The sequence below is a fragment of the Canis aureus genome, chromosome X, assembly GCF_053574225.1.
Source record: "Canis aureus isolate CA01 chromosome X, VMU_Caureus_v.1.0, whole genome shotgun sequence".
Classification (NCBI taxonomy): Eukaryota; Metazoa; Chordata; class Mammalia; order Carnivora; family Canidae; genus Canis; species Canis aureus.
In genome coordinates, this window is record NC_135649.1 from 90,975,871 (window position 1) to 90,990,956 (window position 15,086).

General features: G+C 44.3%; 1 protein-coding gene across 2 annotated transcripts in view; it reads right to left on the reverse strand.

Annotated features, from left to right (window-relative positions):
- The window catches only part of TSPAN7 (tetraspanin 7), a 128,217-nt gene continuing 113,131 nt past the window's right edge, over positions 1-15,086 (reverse strand). For both annotated transcript variants that reach the window (XM_077889481.1, XM_077889482.1), the window contains 3 exons: positions 8,890-8,973; positions 1,237-1,310; positions 1-992 (listed from right to left, as the gene is read on the reverse strand). In XM_077889481.1, the coding sequence (XP_077745607.1) occupies positions 1,242-1,310; positions 8,890-8,973 (153 nt within the window). In that variant the 3' untranslated portion in view covers positions 1-992; positions 1,237-1,241. The remainder of the gene's footprint in view (positions 993-1,236; positions 1,311-8,889; positions 8,974-15,086) is intronic.

Consider the following 15,086-nt stretch of genomic DNA (forward strand, 5'->3'; position numbering starts at 1 on the left):
TTTGTAATGATTCTATTTATTAATACATGTATCACAAATGTTCACAATATCAATGCATTCTTGTTGGCATGCTAGACAGAGGCATTGTTTCTTAAGACCTTCTAAAAATATTTTGACTTTTGTTCCCCCTTCACACTCGTTTTTAAATTGATTTGATGAGGTCCTCGATGTCTGTAATGTCGATGCAAAGAAAAAAAGTACAGAAACAAGTAAAATAATGCAACAGCAATTAATTGGGGAAGAACAGAAGTAATATTATTTCCTTCACAGGAGGCAACAATACAGCTTGGTAACAGGATTATACAGGTTTCAACTGCGTGGGGGGGCATGGGGGCACTAAACTGTCTATACACGCCCAGGCACGTAACAATAATGAGCAAGGAGGCCACCTAACCCTCAACAATTTCCTTCATGCATGACACAGGCTTTCTCTTCTCACTGGCGATTACTGCTATGTCTCTTTACATATCCTAGGCAGCCTGAAGAAGGTAGGAAAGAGCCTTAGTAAAGGGAAAACCAAACTGAAGGAGATTAAGCCAAAAGAACAGATCGCTATCAGCTTATCTACACCAAGGGGCAAGGCATTTACCGATCGTGACGAAGGGCTTGCAGGAGCCTTCCACGCTACATGCAGGGCCCAGCGGGGCCAGGGACGGTGCGCTAACCAGTCATCTACAAGGAGCTAGAGTCGGATCGAGTACGGATGGAGGGGCCGGCACGCATGGGGCCTCAGGAGGGGTCCACTAGGACTGGATGCAGGGAACCCGGGTACACTCTGCATGACGGGGCTTCACCAAATGGAACGCTACACAGGATGCGGGCTGGAAGGTGGAGCAGAGACCGTGTGGGCGGGTCAGTTGCACGCTGGCTGGGGGTTAGGGAGCGCGGGGCAGGTGTGTTATGGACTGTGCTCTATCATCCTCGGGAAGTCTCTCAAAGATTGCTGTGGTTCCTTTTGAAAGCAGGTCTCTTATTCCATCGTTCTTGAAAGACTGAGAGAGAAATTAAAACCTGTAAGTGACTGACCCGTCACCAGGACTTAAAAATAAGGTAACAAGCTAAAAGGAGCATTCTATACACTTTGCACAGCGAGGACCACACCTCCTCCCCAGCACCACAGAAATGAGGTTTCAGCACGGGCACAGGTGCCACTGAGATCGAGTGAGTTTAGTGGCCAGGTGGTACCCTCACCCCAAGGGAGGACCCCGAAATCAAACGCTGCCCACATCCACTCACCTTCCTTACACCATCTCATACTGGTTGGCCGTGATGAATCGGGACAGACAGCAGGCCAGCAGCATGCCGATCAGCTGTTGCCAGAAGGAGAAACGAAGACCACAATCTTAAGCCACTGAACTACACACTTCTTTGACCCCTGAAGATGTAGTTTTTAACAACTGAGGGCTTTGTATGCGAATAAGATAAAGGGCACCGGAGAAAAAGATCAAACGGGATTTCAGGGGTGAGATATGAGACTGCTAGGACAGGACAACTGAAGCTTCTAGAACTGGCCCTAAGGTTCCACTCTAGCCTGCTCTGGCAGCTTCAAAACAACTTTTGACATGTAAGCTTTTTGAAAATTTATTCATTTTTAAAATATTTTATGAGAGTGGTGAAAAAATGGAAGCAGCAGAGAACTAGCGAGGTATGTACCAAAAGACCAAACATACACATTGGGAAGGTACCTCAATATGGTGTGATCCCTCAGCCATACACGGCCAACAGGGTAATAGTTCTTTCCTTGAGGCAATGAGACACTATTTCTTGACTACGTGAGTTTGCCAGTTGAAGTAAGAAAGTCATGGCTTGTGAGAGGTAGGTGTTGGGGTGGGAGAAGGGGAAATCAGGGCCTTACTTTCTCTCTGTCTCTCACCATGTAGACACTGTAGGCCTAAACTTTGGTTTCCACCTCAGTTGGGTGGAATCCGATGCTCTGAGGGGTGGGGCCCAGCACTGGGGTTTTAACAAGCCTTCTAGGTGAGAGAAGCACTCATGTGGCCCACATGGTTGCCCTTATCTTTCAGGTGGGACACTTGCAGCCACACCAGGTCCCACTCATTGTTGGTTGGGGCAGCCCCTGAACTCAGTTCCCCTGGCTTTCTACCCGCCCATTCGGATACCAAGTCCCTGGCTATGTTTCTTGCTGAAATCCCAGATTGTTCTCTTCCTTTTTTAAAGTAAAACTATACTGTGACATATAAAAACTGTAAGTTCTGTCAGGTGAGGAAAAATCACCACGTTATTGGACTCAGCCTATCTCCTACTAAGGCTCTGGCCAACATCATTTTGTGCCACAAAATACATAGTATCATGCCCATACCACCAAATCACCAAAGGAGCTATGGCTGTAACTGCCACAATTCTCTTCCAAATGACACGAATTATAATCCCCTCCTGACTATAAGGACTATGACCCCTGTAGCTTGTCCCTTTTCATTAGAACTGCCATTTCCTAGGAACAACATATACCAGAACATACTTGATTTTTTTTTTTTTGAGAGAGCGAGTGAGCAGGTAGGAAGGGGAAAAGGGGGAGAGGGGGAGAGAGAGAGAGAGAGAGAGAGAGAGAGAGAGAGAGAATCTCAAGCAGGCTCCACACCCAGCACAGAACCTGATGTGGGGCTCAGTCTCACGATTCTGGGATCATGACTTGAGCCAAAAATCAAGAGTTAGACACTCAACCAACTGTACAACCCAGGCGCCCCAGAACACACTTGATACTCTTAAAAATCAGATTTTGGCCACAAAACAGGCAAGCATTAGAGGTGTAACATATTCAAGTGTATCAAGTTATTTAACCCTTACCACATCCCTGTATAATATTACCATTCTGACCTTCCAGATAAGAAAATGGGCTCAGGGGAGGTTAAAGAATTTTCCCTCAAACCACCCAGGTAGCTCACACAGAACTTAAGGTTCCATCCTCTTCCCCTAGCAGAGGACAGCCTCTTTCCTTGCCTCCCACCCCTACAGCTCAGCCTAGACCTGTCCTTTCCAGAATCACTCCTCTGTCTCACAACATCAGGGGTTCCTTTCCTGCCTTATACTGCAAACTTTAGAGAGAGGGTTTTCAGTGGGCAACTCTTCATCTGATCTCGAGTTCCTAAACTCTTTTTTCTTTGTAAAGCTGATCAGTTTAGTGTCTCCTTGTTGGGCTCACATGTGCTTAGAGCACGTACGCTAGTTAGCATTCCATTTCATGGTTTGCCACACTGCTACAATTCAGTGCTTGCCGATGCTCCTGGCCTCCGTGGCAATTCACAAGCCACACAGCCAGAAGATTCTTTAGAATGCCTAATTATTTCTTGTTTCTAAAACTTCTGCTTTCAGGGAAATATAGCATGTGCCTCCACTTTTTTTTTTAAAAAAAACAGGAACAGCATCATTCTTAAGCACTGGGCATACTTTGTCACAGAAACAATAACTTCTAAAAATATTGGTATAAATAAAAGCTACTTGCTTTGAAACTTACTATATTTTATCCTGAAACTAATAATACAGTACATGTTAACTAAATTGAATTTAAGTAAAAATGTTTTTAAAAAGATGATTTAAAAAAAAAAACAACCAAAAACCTTACTGTATTTTATATTTCTGGGGCAAAATCATACCTTCTGTTTGCCCATGGAAAAAGACAGATTTTTAAAAATTAATTTTCAACATCTACTAAGAAATTTGCTTTCCTTAAAAAAAAAAAAACACAACGCATCCTGAACTAAGGTTTATACAAACTATGTGAAAAAAGTTTTTTGTACATACTTGCTTTTATTTTAGTTAAATCTACTGTAAGAAAACTAGGATTTGGGGTATAGTAGGTATTTTGGATTATTCACAGGGTTATGGATTTCAAATCTGCTATGGTGTTTTTACCATGTTTGAAGGAAAACTTTGACTTCTACCCTCCATAAGTACCAAGTCAATGGAAAGCCAGGGGTTATGTGTGTGTGGGGAGCATCCTATACTTCATAGCAGCTGTTACCAGGTGATTTCTGGGTATATAACAGGAAGCCTGTTCAGCCAATGCCAGAGCCTCTGCCTCAGTGTGAGTCAGGACAAACACTTGCTTGCCACTAGACTCAGTTCATCTGTACACAGAAAAGTCCATCCTTCTGTAAACAAAACCTTGTTCCAGCCTAACTATAAGTAAAAAGCACTCTAGGAGCGGAGGTATGTGCTGGGCCCTGAGAAGCACACTGCTGATACGTGTCCTGGCTTCAGTAAATAGGCCCTGGGACTTCTGCTTTAAGCCCCGGATGGAGAGAGCTAAAGGAGAGCTGGTCTCTCATGCTGGAAACCCCTCAGGATGGAGACCCCCAGAACCACCAGTCGCCATTCCATGGCCGGTGAAAGGCCTGGTGCTGTCTGGCCTCTGGTGTTTTAGATCAGATTATTTATACTTGGTTGACTAAGACTTTATAATTAGTCTTCATCTGTTTTGTTTTTTTGAGCTAACATTTTATTTTTACCACTGTCTGCCTTGACAGTACTACATTCTGCTTTCTTTTGGGTCATGGAAATCTCAGAGATGCTCTGTTGCTTCAAGAATTGAGAAGCCAGAAAGGGCCTCTAGAAGGCTGACTCTGGGCCCTCCCGCAGAGACAGCCTGAGAGGTCTGAGCGCCATGAAGCTCTAGTGAGTGACATGGGCTGTATCGCTGGGGCTCTGTCAATCTCTGGGAATAGGGTGGATGCCAAGAGGTGGGAGAGAGGGGCTCAAGAGAGGTGGAGGCCCAGGTCAGCAAAGACAAGACATGCAAGGGCAATCGGCTGAGGGCATCCTCCCTGCCATCACCATGGGAGGCAGATGTAGCCCAATCCCCGGTTCCTGAGGGGCACAGAGAGGACAGCAAAGTCATAAAGGCAACTTTCTTAACCAGCCAGCGACAAGCAATAGGTCAAAAGCTTAGGTCCTTATAATGCCTGTGGAGATGGTATAGCTAATGACTGAAGTGGTAAACTAAATAAAACTTCCATGTCTTTGGGAAAGTGCTGAGGAATCTGGTTTGATATAAAACTGCATAAATGCTCTTAGGGACCATCTCAGGCCCTGCAGAGACCAGGGAAATAAGTAGTTCCGTTAGCCTTCTTTGGCCATGTCTCATCAAGGCTAGCAATAGCTTTGGCCTGTCCTTTGTACAGAAAAGGTAAACAAGTCCCAGAAAAGAATTCCTGGTTCATAATAAAGCATCCCAGCAGCCTGTGGGCACTGGGGGAGGTCCCACAGGGGTGAGGGTCAGGGGATGGATGTGTAGCAGGAAGACCTGTGTTTTTTGATGAGTACCTTTCTCCTTTCAATTTCACAGATTCAAACCCTTTCATTATAAAAGCACAAGATGAATTCCCTGTAGTTTCTATGTGAGGCAAGAATGAGGGTGATTTCTGGCCCAAAAGTTTAAAAGAGCAGGCCAGGCGGGGAGGTCAGAATTGTAAGCCTGGATCTAGAATAGCAGCCTACCCTTAAGCAAACCACTCAACTCTCCTCCCTCTTCTAGAAAACAGCCCTACCACCCCCACTCAGGACTATAACATTCTGTGGTGTGGAGGGTTAATCCATCCTAATGCGTTCCAAGTATAGCGAAGCCCTGACTGTTTGCATTGGATACAGAAGTGTTTCCACTCCCAGCCTGCAACACAGAGCAGAGAGCCAACCAAGGTGAGAGGCGATGTCACAAATGGAGTAAGTGTCCAGACTCAGACACCCTCAGCTTTGGCCTTCAGGCCATGTTAGGGGCAGGGTAGTCGACATTCCCATTCTCATTCCCTCCCTGCCTCTCCCTCTCATGCACGCATGCGGGCACACACACACACACACACATACTCTAACTCCGCTTGGGTTTATGTCTATCTCCAAGCTCTCTTGAGTAAAAGAGTAGCTGCCAAAGATGCAGGGAGGTACACTATCAAAACACATTCAACTTCCTGCTATGAATTTATAGAGGAGCAGGACCTGTCCATCGAGTCCAGACAAATGGGCTCTCCCTTGACAGGGCCTACGCAATGGGGGTTTGTGAAGAGAAGCATTAAAGGCCTGCCCAAATCCTGCTGCCCCCAAAGAGAACTCAAGGGCTTTACCTTGGCTGCATTAGCTAACTTGGGACAACGTTTTTGCACAGTCTATGAAGAGGCTAGACGCGGCTTAGTTTTCCTTGTATATTACATCACTTTTAGTTTCTGACACAACAAAAGTACAAGGCAGTTAGTTCCCACAGATGACAGCATGGATGTGGATGTCACAAGAGCAGGCGAGGGAAAGGGCAAGGAGCAGATGGAGGGCGGGTGAAGAAAGGGGAGGAGAGAGAGCAAAAGAGAGAGAGAGTGAGAGCGAGTGCTCTGTTCTTTCCTACCTCCTTTGGCCTCTACTCAGTAGAACCTGCTTTAGTATAGGGAGGCCAAGACAAACCAACATGATTGATTCCCCTAAATCAGTTTTACTCTGACACTGGTCCTAAAAAATTTGAACATGTACAGCTAAAGCTTTGGTTCTGGGCCACTGACCAGGATCAGTATGGCTAATTCTTCTTCAATAGGATCTGGTAAGTCACCACCACCATCCTGGAGAAGCCTTGGCTCTATTGGTATCTGGAAGCCAACTTCAGCTTCCAGGAACCCCAAGGCTGCTGGCACCATTAAAAGCCGCAGCTCCTAACTGATCACGCTAGTAAAAGCCAGCTACGGCTCTTTTTCTCCCTGCCTCAAGCTGAGCATGCCAGGTCTCAAGTCTCTGCCCCACTGCACCCGTCTGCTCATGTGGGTGAATGGTATTGGCTAGGCGATGGCATTGGGCTTTGCGTTTTGTTGTCTTATCCTGACCACTATGTGGTACCTTGATGAGACCTACAATCTCTGCAGAGAGTTTCTGTTCAGAAGTTCCCTCCGGGGCTTTGGCTCCTCTCTCAGTGCCCCAGAGGGCCACAGAGCAAACTCAACAATCCCCATGTCGGGGATTTCTTTCAAGGTTAGCACAGATTAATGCTCATCAGGCATTTTGTCTAAAGCCTAAATCCTTGCATCCACCCCCCTTCCTAGGGAAGCAGGAGAGAGAAGCAGAAGAGAGATCTTAATCAGATGCTTTATGACTTGCTTTACTCCACTAATGAAAATGGGAGAATCCTCCATGCCCCTCATGGCCGGACAAGGAATATTCTTGGATGATAACATGCTTTATCCATAAGATTCTGGGCTCTGCAAGGCCCTCTTCTCCCCATGGAGAGTATTGGCATCATGTCCCTTTACAGTTCTAGGAGAGCCAGAAGGGGAGACCTTCACCTATATTCCTTCCCCCAAGGGGACAGTCATCCTTAGCCACCAAGCACGAGTATGGCCTGTCAGTGTCATTAACCTGACATTGCCATCTTGTACACAGCTGTATCGGACATGAGTCCCAGATCCTCTAAAATGTCTCCAGGCCATCACAGACATGTCACTGAAGTGTTACTACTTAAGTGTGATAGCTATTGAAAGGAAGTTTGGGGCAGCAACCTTTTGCAAAACGTCTCTGGAGATGAACTGGCACCGTCTGTGGTGCCATTGGGGTTTGTGTGTTGGTGTGTTGAGGGTTTAAAGTCACTTCATGAGTTGCAAAGAAATGAAGCAGCATGGCAAAAGAATGTTGAAACTGCCCCAAGGAGCATGCACTCCTGTGGGATGAGTCCACATGCTCTTGTGAGATGAAATGTCACCGTGGGTTTCTGTAACTACTGAATAAGCAGTTTGTCAACTGACCTGGGGCTACACCCTCTCTTTGCAAAAAAAAAAACCAAAAAAACAAAAAACTACCAGGGCAATGTTCTAGTCTTTGATCCAGGTACAGATTACATAGGTACGTTCATGCTGTGCTGATCTATTAGGTTGTGTGTTTATAATTTATGTACTTTTCTGGATATGCCATATTTCAGTGAAAAAAGTTTTAAGAATGAACTTGGCTAGAAGGAAAGTGTGTCTATATTGCTAGGCAGGCAGGAAAGAGGTGTGGGGGTGGGTGGCAGGGAAAAGGTAAAGATAGTCTAAGAGAGCAAATAGAGAATTCAGGCCAGGAAAAATTAGAGGACTAGAAACATTACTGCAAGAATGTTAATTGGGCTTTGTTGGAAAACCGATCTGTTGGTCAGAAAAATTCAGAGTTAAACATACATCAAGTTTTCATTTGGTTGTTAAATATACATGCCAATCCTCTCTCCCACAGCAATACCAGAGCAATAATATTATCATTTGGCTGGGAGCTCAGAGGCTTGTGGGACACTGCACTGCCCGGTGAAGGTGGGCTAAATTTGAGAGTTAGCTTGATCTTGCTCTACCCTTGAGTACGTGGGGCTCACTTCGTTTGCAGAATTACTTCTCCTGTTCTTTTATAGAGGCTGGGTGGAGATAAAGGGATATAAGATTTAACATACCAAAAATTAAGTTTCCTCTTAAGGAACACTCATTAAACTTAGGATTCAAATAATGATCATGAGATGGCGTTTGCTAAGTGTAGGCTTTCTGTGGAAGGAGACCCCTCATGCAGAATCGACAGGAACTTAAGCACAAAACAGGGCCAGGCCAGCCAGGGAAAAAAGCCTCCCCCAAATCCAGACCAGCCGGTTGATGTTTGGAGTTGTTTCTGCTCCAATTAAGCCGGCACTTTGTTCAGTTAACCTCCATTTGACCTACAGAGAAGCAAGTTGTTTTCTGGAGCTAGTCATTAGGTGAACTGTAACCAATATTCCCTTGATGGCAAAACTTCATTTAAGTTGAAAAAGGAAAATCAATAAACAGATGACCTGAGGACTAATGAGCAAGGAGCCCTGACCCCATCTATCAGCCTCTCCCAAGGCCCAGGGGGGCAGGTGGGGAATCCAGAGGCCAGGGAGGGAAGCTAGGCCAGGCCTGACCACACAACTACACAGTCTACCTGGGAGAATGCGATTCCAAAAGCGACTCCAGCGATGATCCCCATGTTGGTCTCCATGAAACTGGTCACCAGATCGTAACAACCCTGCAAACAGAGAGAGAGAGAGAGAGAGAGAGAGAGAGAGCCTCAGAGACGTGTTTTACTCCCAGGCCAGACTGGGCTGTGTTACCTTGCAACACTCCCAACATACAGTCCCACTCGCAGTCAGCAAATGCAACTGTGACTCACCCTAGGAACTCACTAGCATTCTTTTCAAACTGAAAAAAAAAGAAAAATTTTGAACATACAAAAAGGTATAGAGAGTGGTACGGTGAACCCCCAAGTGACTCGTTCTCTAAGCTCACAGTGAACACGTGGCCAATCTTGTTTCATTGAAATCTGCTCAACTCTCCTCCCCTGGCTAGATTATTTTAAAGCAAGTCCCAGATATATACTTTCAACCAGAAATGTTTCAGTGGTAGGATTAAGGGTAGCAGGAGATCTGTCAGACCTAGGAAGTGAACCTGTAGAGGTACAGAAGGAGACTCCAACCATACAAAGGCATTCCACATCCTTGCACAGAAAGACTCGGGATCATAAACATAGTTACTAGCATTTTGACAACAAAGATACAATCTTAGAAAAATAAAGTGAAATCATCAGGTTAGAGGAGGGTGTTTGAATGCCTGCCACCTTTAGAGTGTTTGAGGGTTCTTCCTAAGGAGACCAGTAAGTTAATTTTTTAATAGGGAAAAACCTATGTTTTCAAGTCATCTTTTCCACAAATTTACTATGTATAAGTCACTTCTCCTTTCTAGATATCAATGACTTCATCCATAAAATGAAATGAATTTCCCTTCAACATACTATGAAATCTCCAAATGTTGTGATTAAAACCAACATCCATTTTACCAATTTCAATGTTAGTTTAATACTAATAAAATGAATCTCCTTTCTTTAAAATAAATGATCTGGTTGGAGTTCAACAAGGATGATAAACAAGTGTTTTTACTGTTGTTATCCAGGATTACATTTTATCACCCTAATCCAGGGAGGAAACATCAAATTTTGCGTATCATCCATAATACAAAGGCAAAGGCCGATTCTTCTTGTTAAATGCTTGACAGGTCGAACTGTGTGTGTGCGTGTTTGTGTGTGTGTGTGTGTGTGTGTGACTGTGTGTGTCTGTCTGTCTGTGTGTTTAGATGTATTATTTATTTGAAACCAGGCCAAGTGAGCCTAGATTTCTGAACTGACTTCTACAGTCTCAGAAAACATGGTCTTTTTCCAGTTTTCTGAAAAAGGGCTTCTACTTGAATGTATGAAGTCTGCAGAAATCAAGACATTAATTTCATAAGCAGGGTTAAAAAGGATTCTTGTTTATCAAGGCATACTAAATTGCAATAATATCCGAAGAACACAAAAAACCACGTCTCCCATATTTAAATTCGAAATTTAGCAATTTAATGTTTCTCAGAGCTTATGAAAATTCTACCAGCACTGTACCTTCTAATAAGTGATATTTTATGCGTCTGCAGTCTGTCTACAGAGGAGAAATGCATTAACTTAGCAGCAGTGCTTTGACACGTGTTTTCAATGCAATGGGCCAACTATACTCCTTGGTTAGCTGATGCAAATTTGAAGGCTGGGGGCGGGTGGGAAAGGAAATATGTTTCTGCTCATGAGGAATTTTGAAATTTGATTCTCTCTTTGTAGTAAAAGACTGCTTGCTGATTTCATTTTTACTAGGGAAAGTATATATTACACTACTTTTCAAAAGGTAGTGGAAGGGTAAGCAGGTTGGGTTAGGAAGATTTCAAGGTAAGAAGAGAAGAGAGAAGGGACGGATATTCAAACACTTTCCCGATGTGTAGCAGCTATGACCTCATTTTGCCGAGGTGGCCATCATGACCGTATCTCTCCCCCCACCCATGATGGTTGGGCAGAGGAATGAAGTTCAGCCCAACACCAATGGTAGGTCACCTCAAGCTATGGAATCCCAAACCCAACAAAAGAAACCAGAGAGAAGTGAGGTGGGTGATTTTTTTTTTACTCTGCAATATATTTTGGCATAAATATTTTTTCTATGAACTTCAATTCTGCATGTAAGTGGAATATATTTTTCTGACATATGATTTCTGTTCCATTGTAGGAGATTCCAGAATCAACTACATTTTTAATAAGCTCACTCCAGCCAGCAAGAGAAACCAGAAGAATGAGGTTCCCACTGTTAGTACAACTGTGACAAAATCATTTTAAAAGTTGTTCCTCAAAATAGGCTTTTCCCAGGGCAGCATCAGCAGCACCTGAGAGTTTTCGAGAAATGTAGCAACTGAGGTCTCCATCCAGACTTCCTCCATCAGAATCTGCCAAATCCCTGGGTTATTCATTTTTAATGAATGTTAATGAATATGTTCTTTAAATAGACGTTTCAGCTGCCCATTAAAACTTGAGGAGCCCCCTTCTAGAAGAAAAGTTCTCCCATGGCTTTTCACTCCAAAGAAGAAAGCAAATTAATGAATCCTATCTAGTAGGGGAGGTTACTTAAAATGAGAAGATAAAAGTAATTTCGCTTCTTTGTTGTTATCTAAACAGTAGACAACCAAGGGTGAGTTAAATGCTTTCCATCTCCGGATTCTTCTCTGTCACTCACCAGGCCGCCCGGCGAGCCCATTCTCCAGGTCTCAGCACAGATCTGCACACAGCAGGGCCATGTTTGCATTCCACCTCATGTTCTCTCCTACATCGTGATCTGATCTGCCTACAACGATCTCTTTTCCTTTCCTCAGATGAAAGCCTGGTGGTCAGGTGTGAGATAAACTTAAGGAGACCTGCTAAGCAGCCTAGGAAATATCCAGAAACAGAGCCGGTCCTTTGCTCACCCTCTCAGCATGTCGAAATGAAGACAGTTACCAACAGGAAACATCTGTAAGCAGTGGACTTAGAACCCTAGGAGTAGATAGCTAGTCCCAGTTGGGTTCTGGGAAGAGGAGTCTCAGTGGCTGCCAACCAGAATAACCATCTCTCTCCCTCTTGCCCTTGCACTTAAAAAATGTCAAGGATTCCAATGGAGTCAGGGGCTCGGTCGGTGCTGTCAGCCATGTGAACTTGCAGATATTTCACCATCCTGCCGGCAAAGCCAAAATAAATTCCATCCCTTGAACAAGACAATAAACATCCTGTGTAACTAGTCTCACCTTCCAGCCTGCTCTCTCCCAGTGACTTGCACAGGGCAGGGTTCTCTGGCTGCCACGTGAGAGCCAAGTGTCCTCTTTCTGTGCTCTTAAGTCATAGGATTTAAGACACAAAAAGATCTACAGGGATTTTAGAATGTGTGTAGATAGATAATAGGATTCTGCAGAACTACTGTGTGGCCGTAGTCAAGCCTCCTGGACAAGGGAGTCAGGAGAGAGGGTGCTAACACAGATGAGATTCTACTCTTAGCATATTCACCACAGCTCTCTCTCCTGCCTTTTACAGGGGAGGCATCTGAGACTCAGACCCTGGACCTCATTTGTCTCAGAGGTTCGTATGGGCATGAAATGGGAATATCTGATGGGACTCACTAGTCAAATTTCAGTCTTTACTCACTTTTTCTCTATGGATCAAGCCAGGTTGGAGATATTAAGTAACTTTCCCAGGGCTTTGAAGGGCCCAGGAAAATGTTCAGCAGGATGGCAAGGCGATAGCGTAGTGTAGTGGGTGGAGGAAGGCAGTAAGGTAAATTTGTAGATTATCAATGACATGAAAAAAATGCCACCCTATCTTTTTTTCTGGAAATAATTCTAAGGATCATAGAGATACACTATGGGATAGGACTTTAAACTTGCTTTTGAAGACTAACAAAGATCCTCCCTCCAAGAACCTGCCACACCATTCCTCATAAAGGACACAGTGTGGTGTAGTGGAGGACGAGCGTCACCGTCATCCTGCTGCTGTTTACATTGCAGTTAACACTGCACATCACAGGTAACGTATCTCTTGTCCTTACTTGGGGCCAGGCACTGCGTGTTAGATACCTGAATCTCACTCAGGCCTCATATTGATCCTGAGAGGCAGGAGCGATCATCTCCCTTTTATTTTATTTTATTTTTTTAATTTTTATTTATTTATGATAGTCACACACACACACAGAGAGAGAGAGAGAGAGAGAGAGAGAGAGAGGCAGAGACACAGGCAGAGGGAGAAGCAGGCTCCATGCACTGGGAGCCCGACGTGGGATTCGATCCCGGGTCTCCAGGATCGCGCCCTGGGCCAAAGGCAGGCGCCAAACCGCTATGCCACCCAGGGATCCCTCATCTCCCTTTTATAGCTGAGAAAAATAAGACCAAGAAAGCTTAAGTGACTTGATCAAGGCTGTACCACCAGTGAGCAGCTGAGTTGGAATTTAAACTGCAGGTGGATGCCAGAGCCCACACTCCTGACTTCTAGATCCCCAACTTTCAGAAAAGGAAGTTTAGGAGTAAAAAAAAAAAAGACTTCATCCAAGTTGATGGTTACTGCTTCTACAAACAACCCTCTGAGGCTTTGTCATGCCAAGACCTCACTGCCGTGATGTGCTTCTTGTCTTTATAGATAGGAGCGTCCATGGGAGCCAGGACTGCCTGGTGCTTCATAAAATGGCAGCATACAATGGAATATTCCTCAGCCATTAGAAACGACAAATACCCACCATTTACTTCGATGTGGATGGAACTGGAGGGTATTATGCTGAGTGAAATGAGTCAATCGGAGAAGGACAAACATTATATGGTCTCATTCATTTGGAGAATATAAATAATAGTGAAAGGAATAAAGGGGAAAGGAGAGAAAATGAGTGGGAAATATCAGAGAGGGAGACAGAACATGAGAGACTCCTAACTCTGGGAAACGAACAAGGGGTGGGGGAAGGGGAGGTGGGAGGGGGGTGGGGGTGACTGGGTGACGGGCACTGAGGGGGGCACTTGACGGGATGAGCACTGGGTGTTATGCTATATGTTGGCAAATTGAACACCAATGGGAAAAAAAACAAACAAATAAATATGCAAACTACAGTAGTCATTCCACCTAAAAAATAAAAATAAAAATAAAAAAATAAAATGGCAGCATAATGACACCTCTGGGGGCTCTGTGGGGAGGTCCATGAAGAGACCAGAAGTCACCTTACTGATGAGAGGCAAAAGAAGCCTCAAACGTGGAGTTCATAAGAAAGTTCTGAGAGGTACAGATGTCATCTTAGGTAGGACAAGAAGCAGTCAGTACTGAACATCTTACCTTGCCACACCAATAACAAGTAATAAGCCCAGAATGACAAAATGAGCTTCTAGAATGGCAACAGTGCCCTGAAGCTTTTATGCTACAAATACCGACAATAAATGGGCAAAACATAGAAACCATCTCTTAACTTTCTAATTTTGAGAGTATGAATTATTCAGTAGTTGGCCCAGATCACATCAAGTTTTGAAGACCTTGGAAGAACAGAATTTTATCTGAGTAAGAAAAGAATATTTACCTGATGGCTGCCTAACAGAAGTTAAAGTCAACAGTGGGGTTGTTTTTTAGTTTTTTTTTTTCCTCCCTTCTGTTTTACCAAAACGTATTTTCTATGTGGCATTTCTCTAAATGTTTAAGGATACAGACAGCCTTCATACACGTTTTATCACGCCTCCATCATATTCTCTGTGAAGTGGAATACAGAATTGGTCTTCCTTCTGACGACTGAAATTTTATTCTCATTTTCACTAGAATGTACTACCTTTCACATTTCTTTTAGCCAGTTCTCTTTCTCTCTCTCTCTCTGATTTCTTTGGGAGTCAGGATGCTGACAGTGAGATGAGGTGGAGTTGTTGATTTCTTTTCCTAGAGCAGAGAACACCCTAAAATAAAGGCCACCCTCCTGGCAGAAGCAGATGCTGTCTGTCAATTGTCGTCCCCTTCCTGCTAAGGACTGGCACCCAGCTGTGAATCATTCCATGTTTAGAAGGGAGATTAGGCAGCAGAAAGAAAAAAGGCAATATTCCCTATCTGACATCAGTACCAGGTGAACAAGAACAGGTGCTAAACCTCCCTGTGTCTGGAAGCTTCTTGCTGAGTCACGGCTACTCCTTCAGAGGTGGACAGCCTTGGGTGCCTGTCCCAGGCAATAAAGGGCCACGGGGAAAGATTCTGCACTCTCTCTTAGACCACCACTCCTGACCCATTTGTCACAGTTTCACAGAAAGAGACAAACAGCCCCCTCA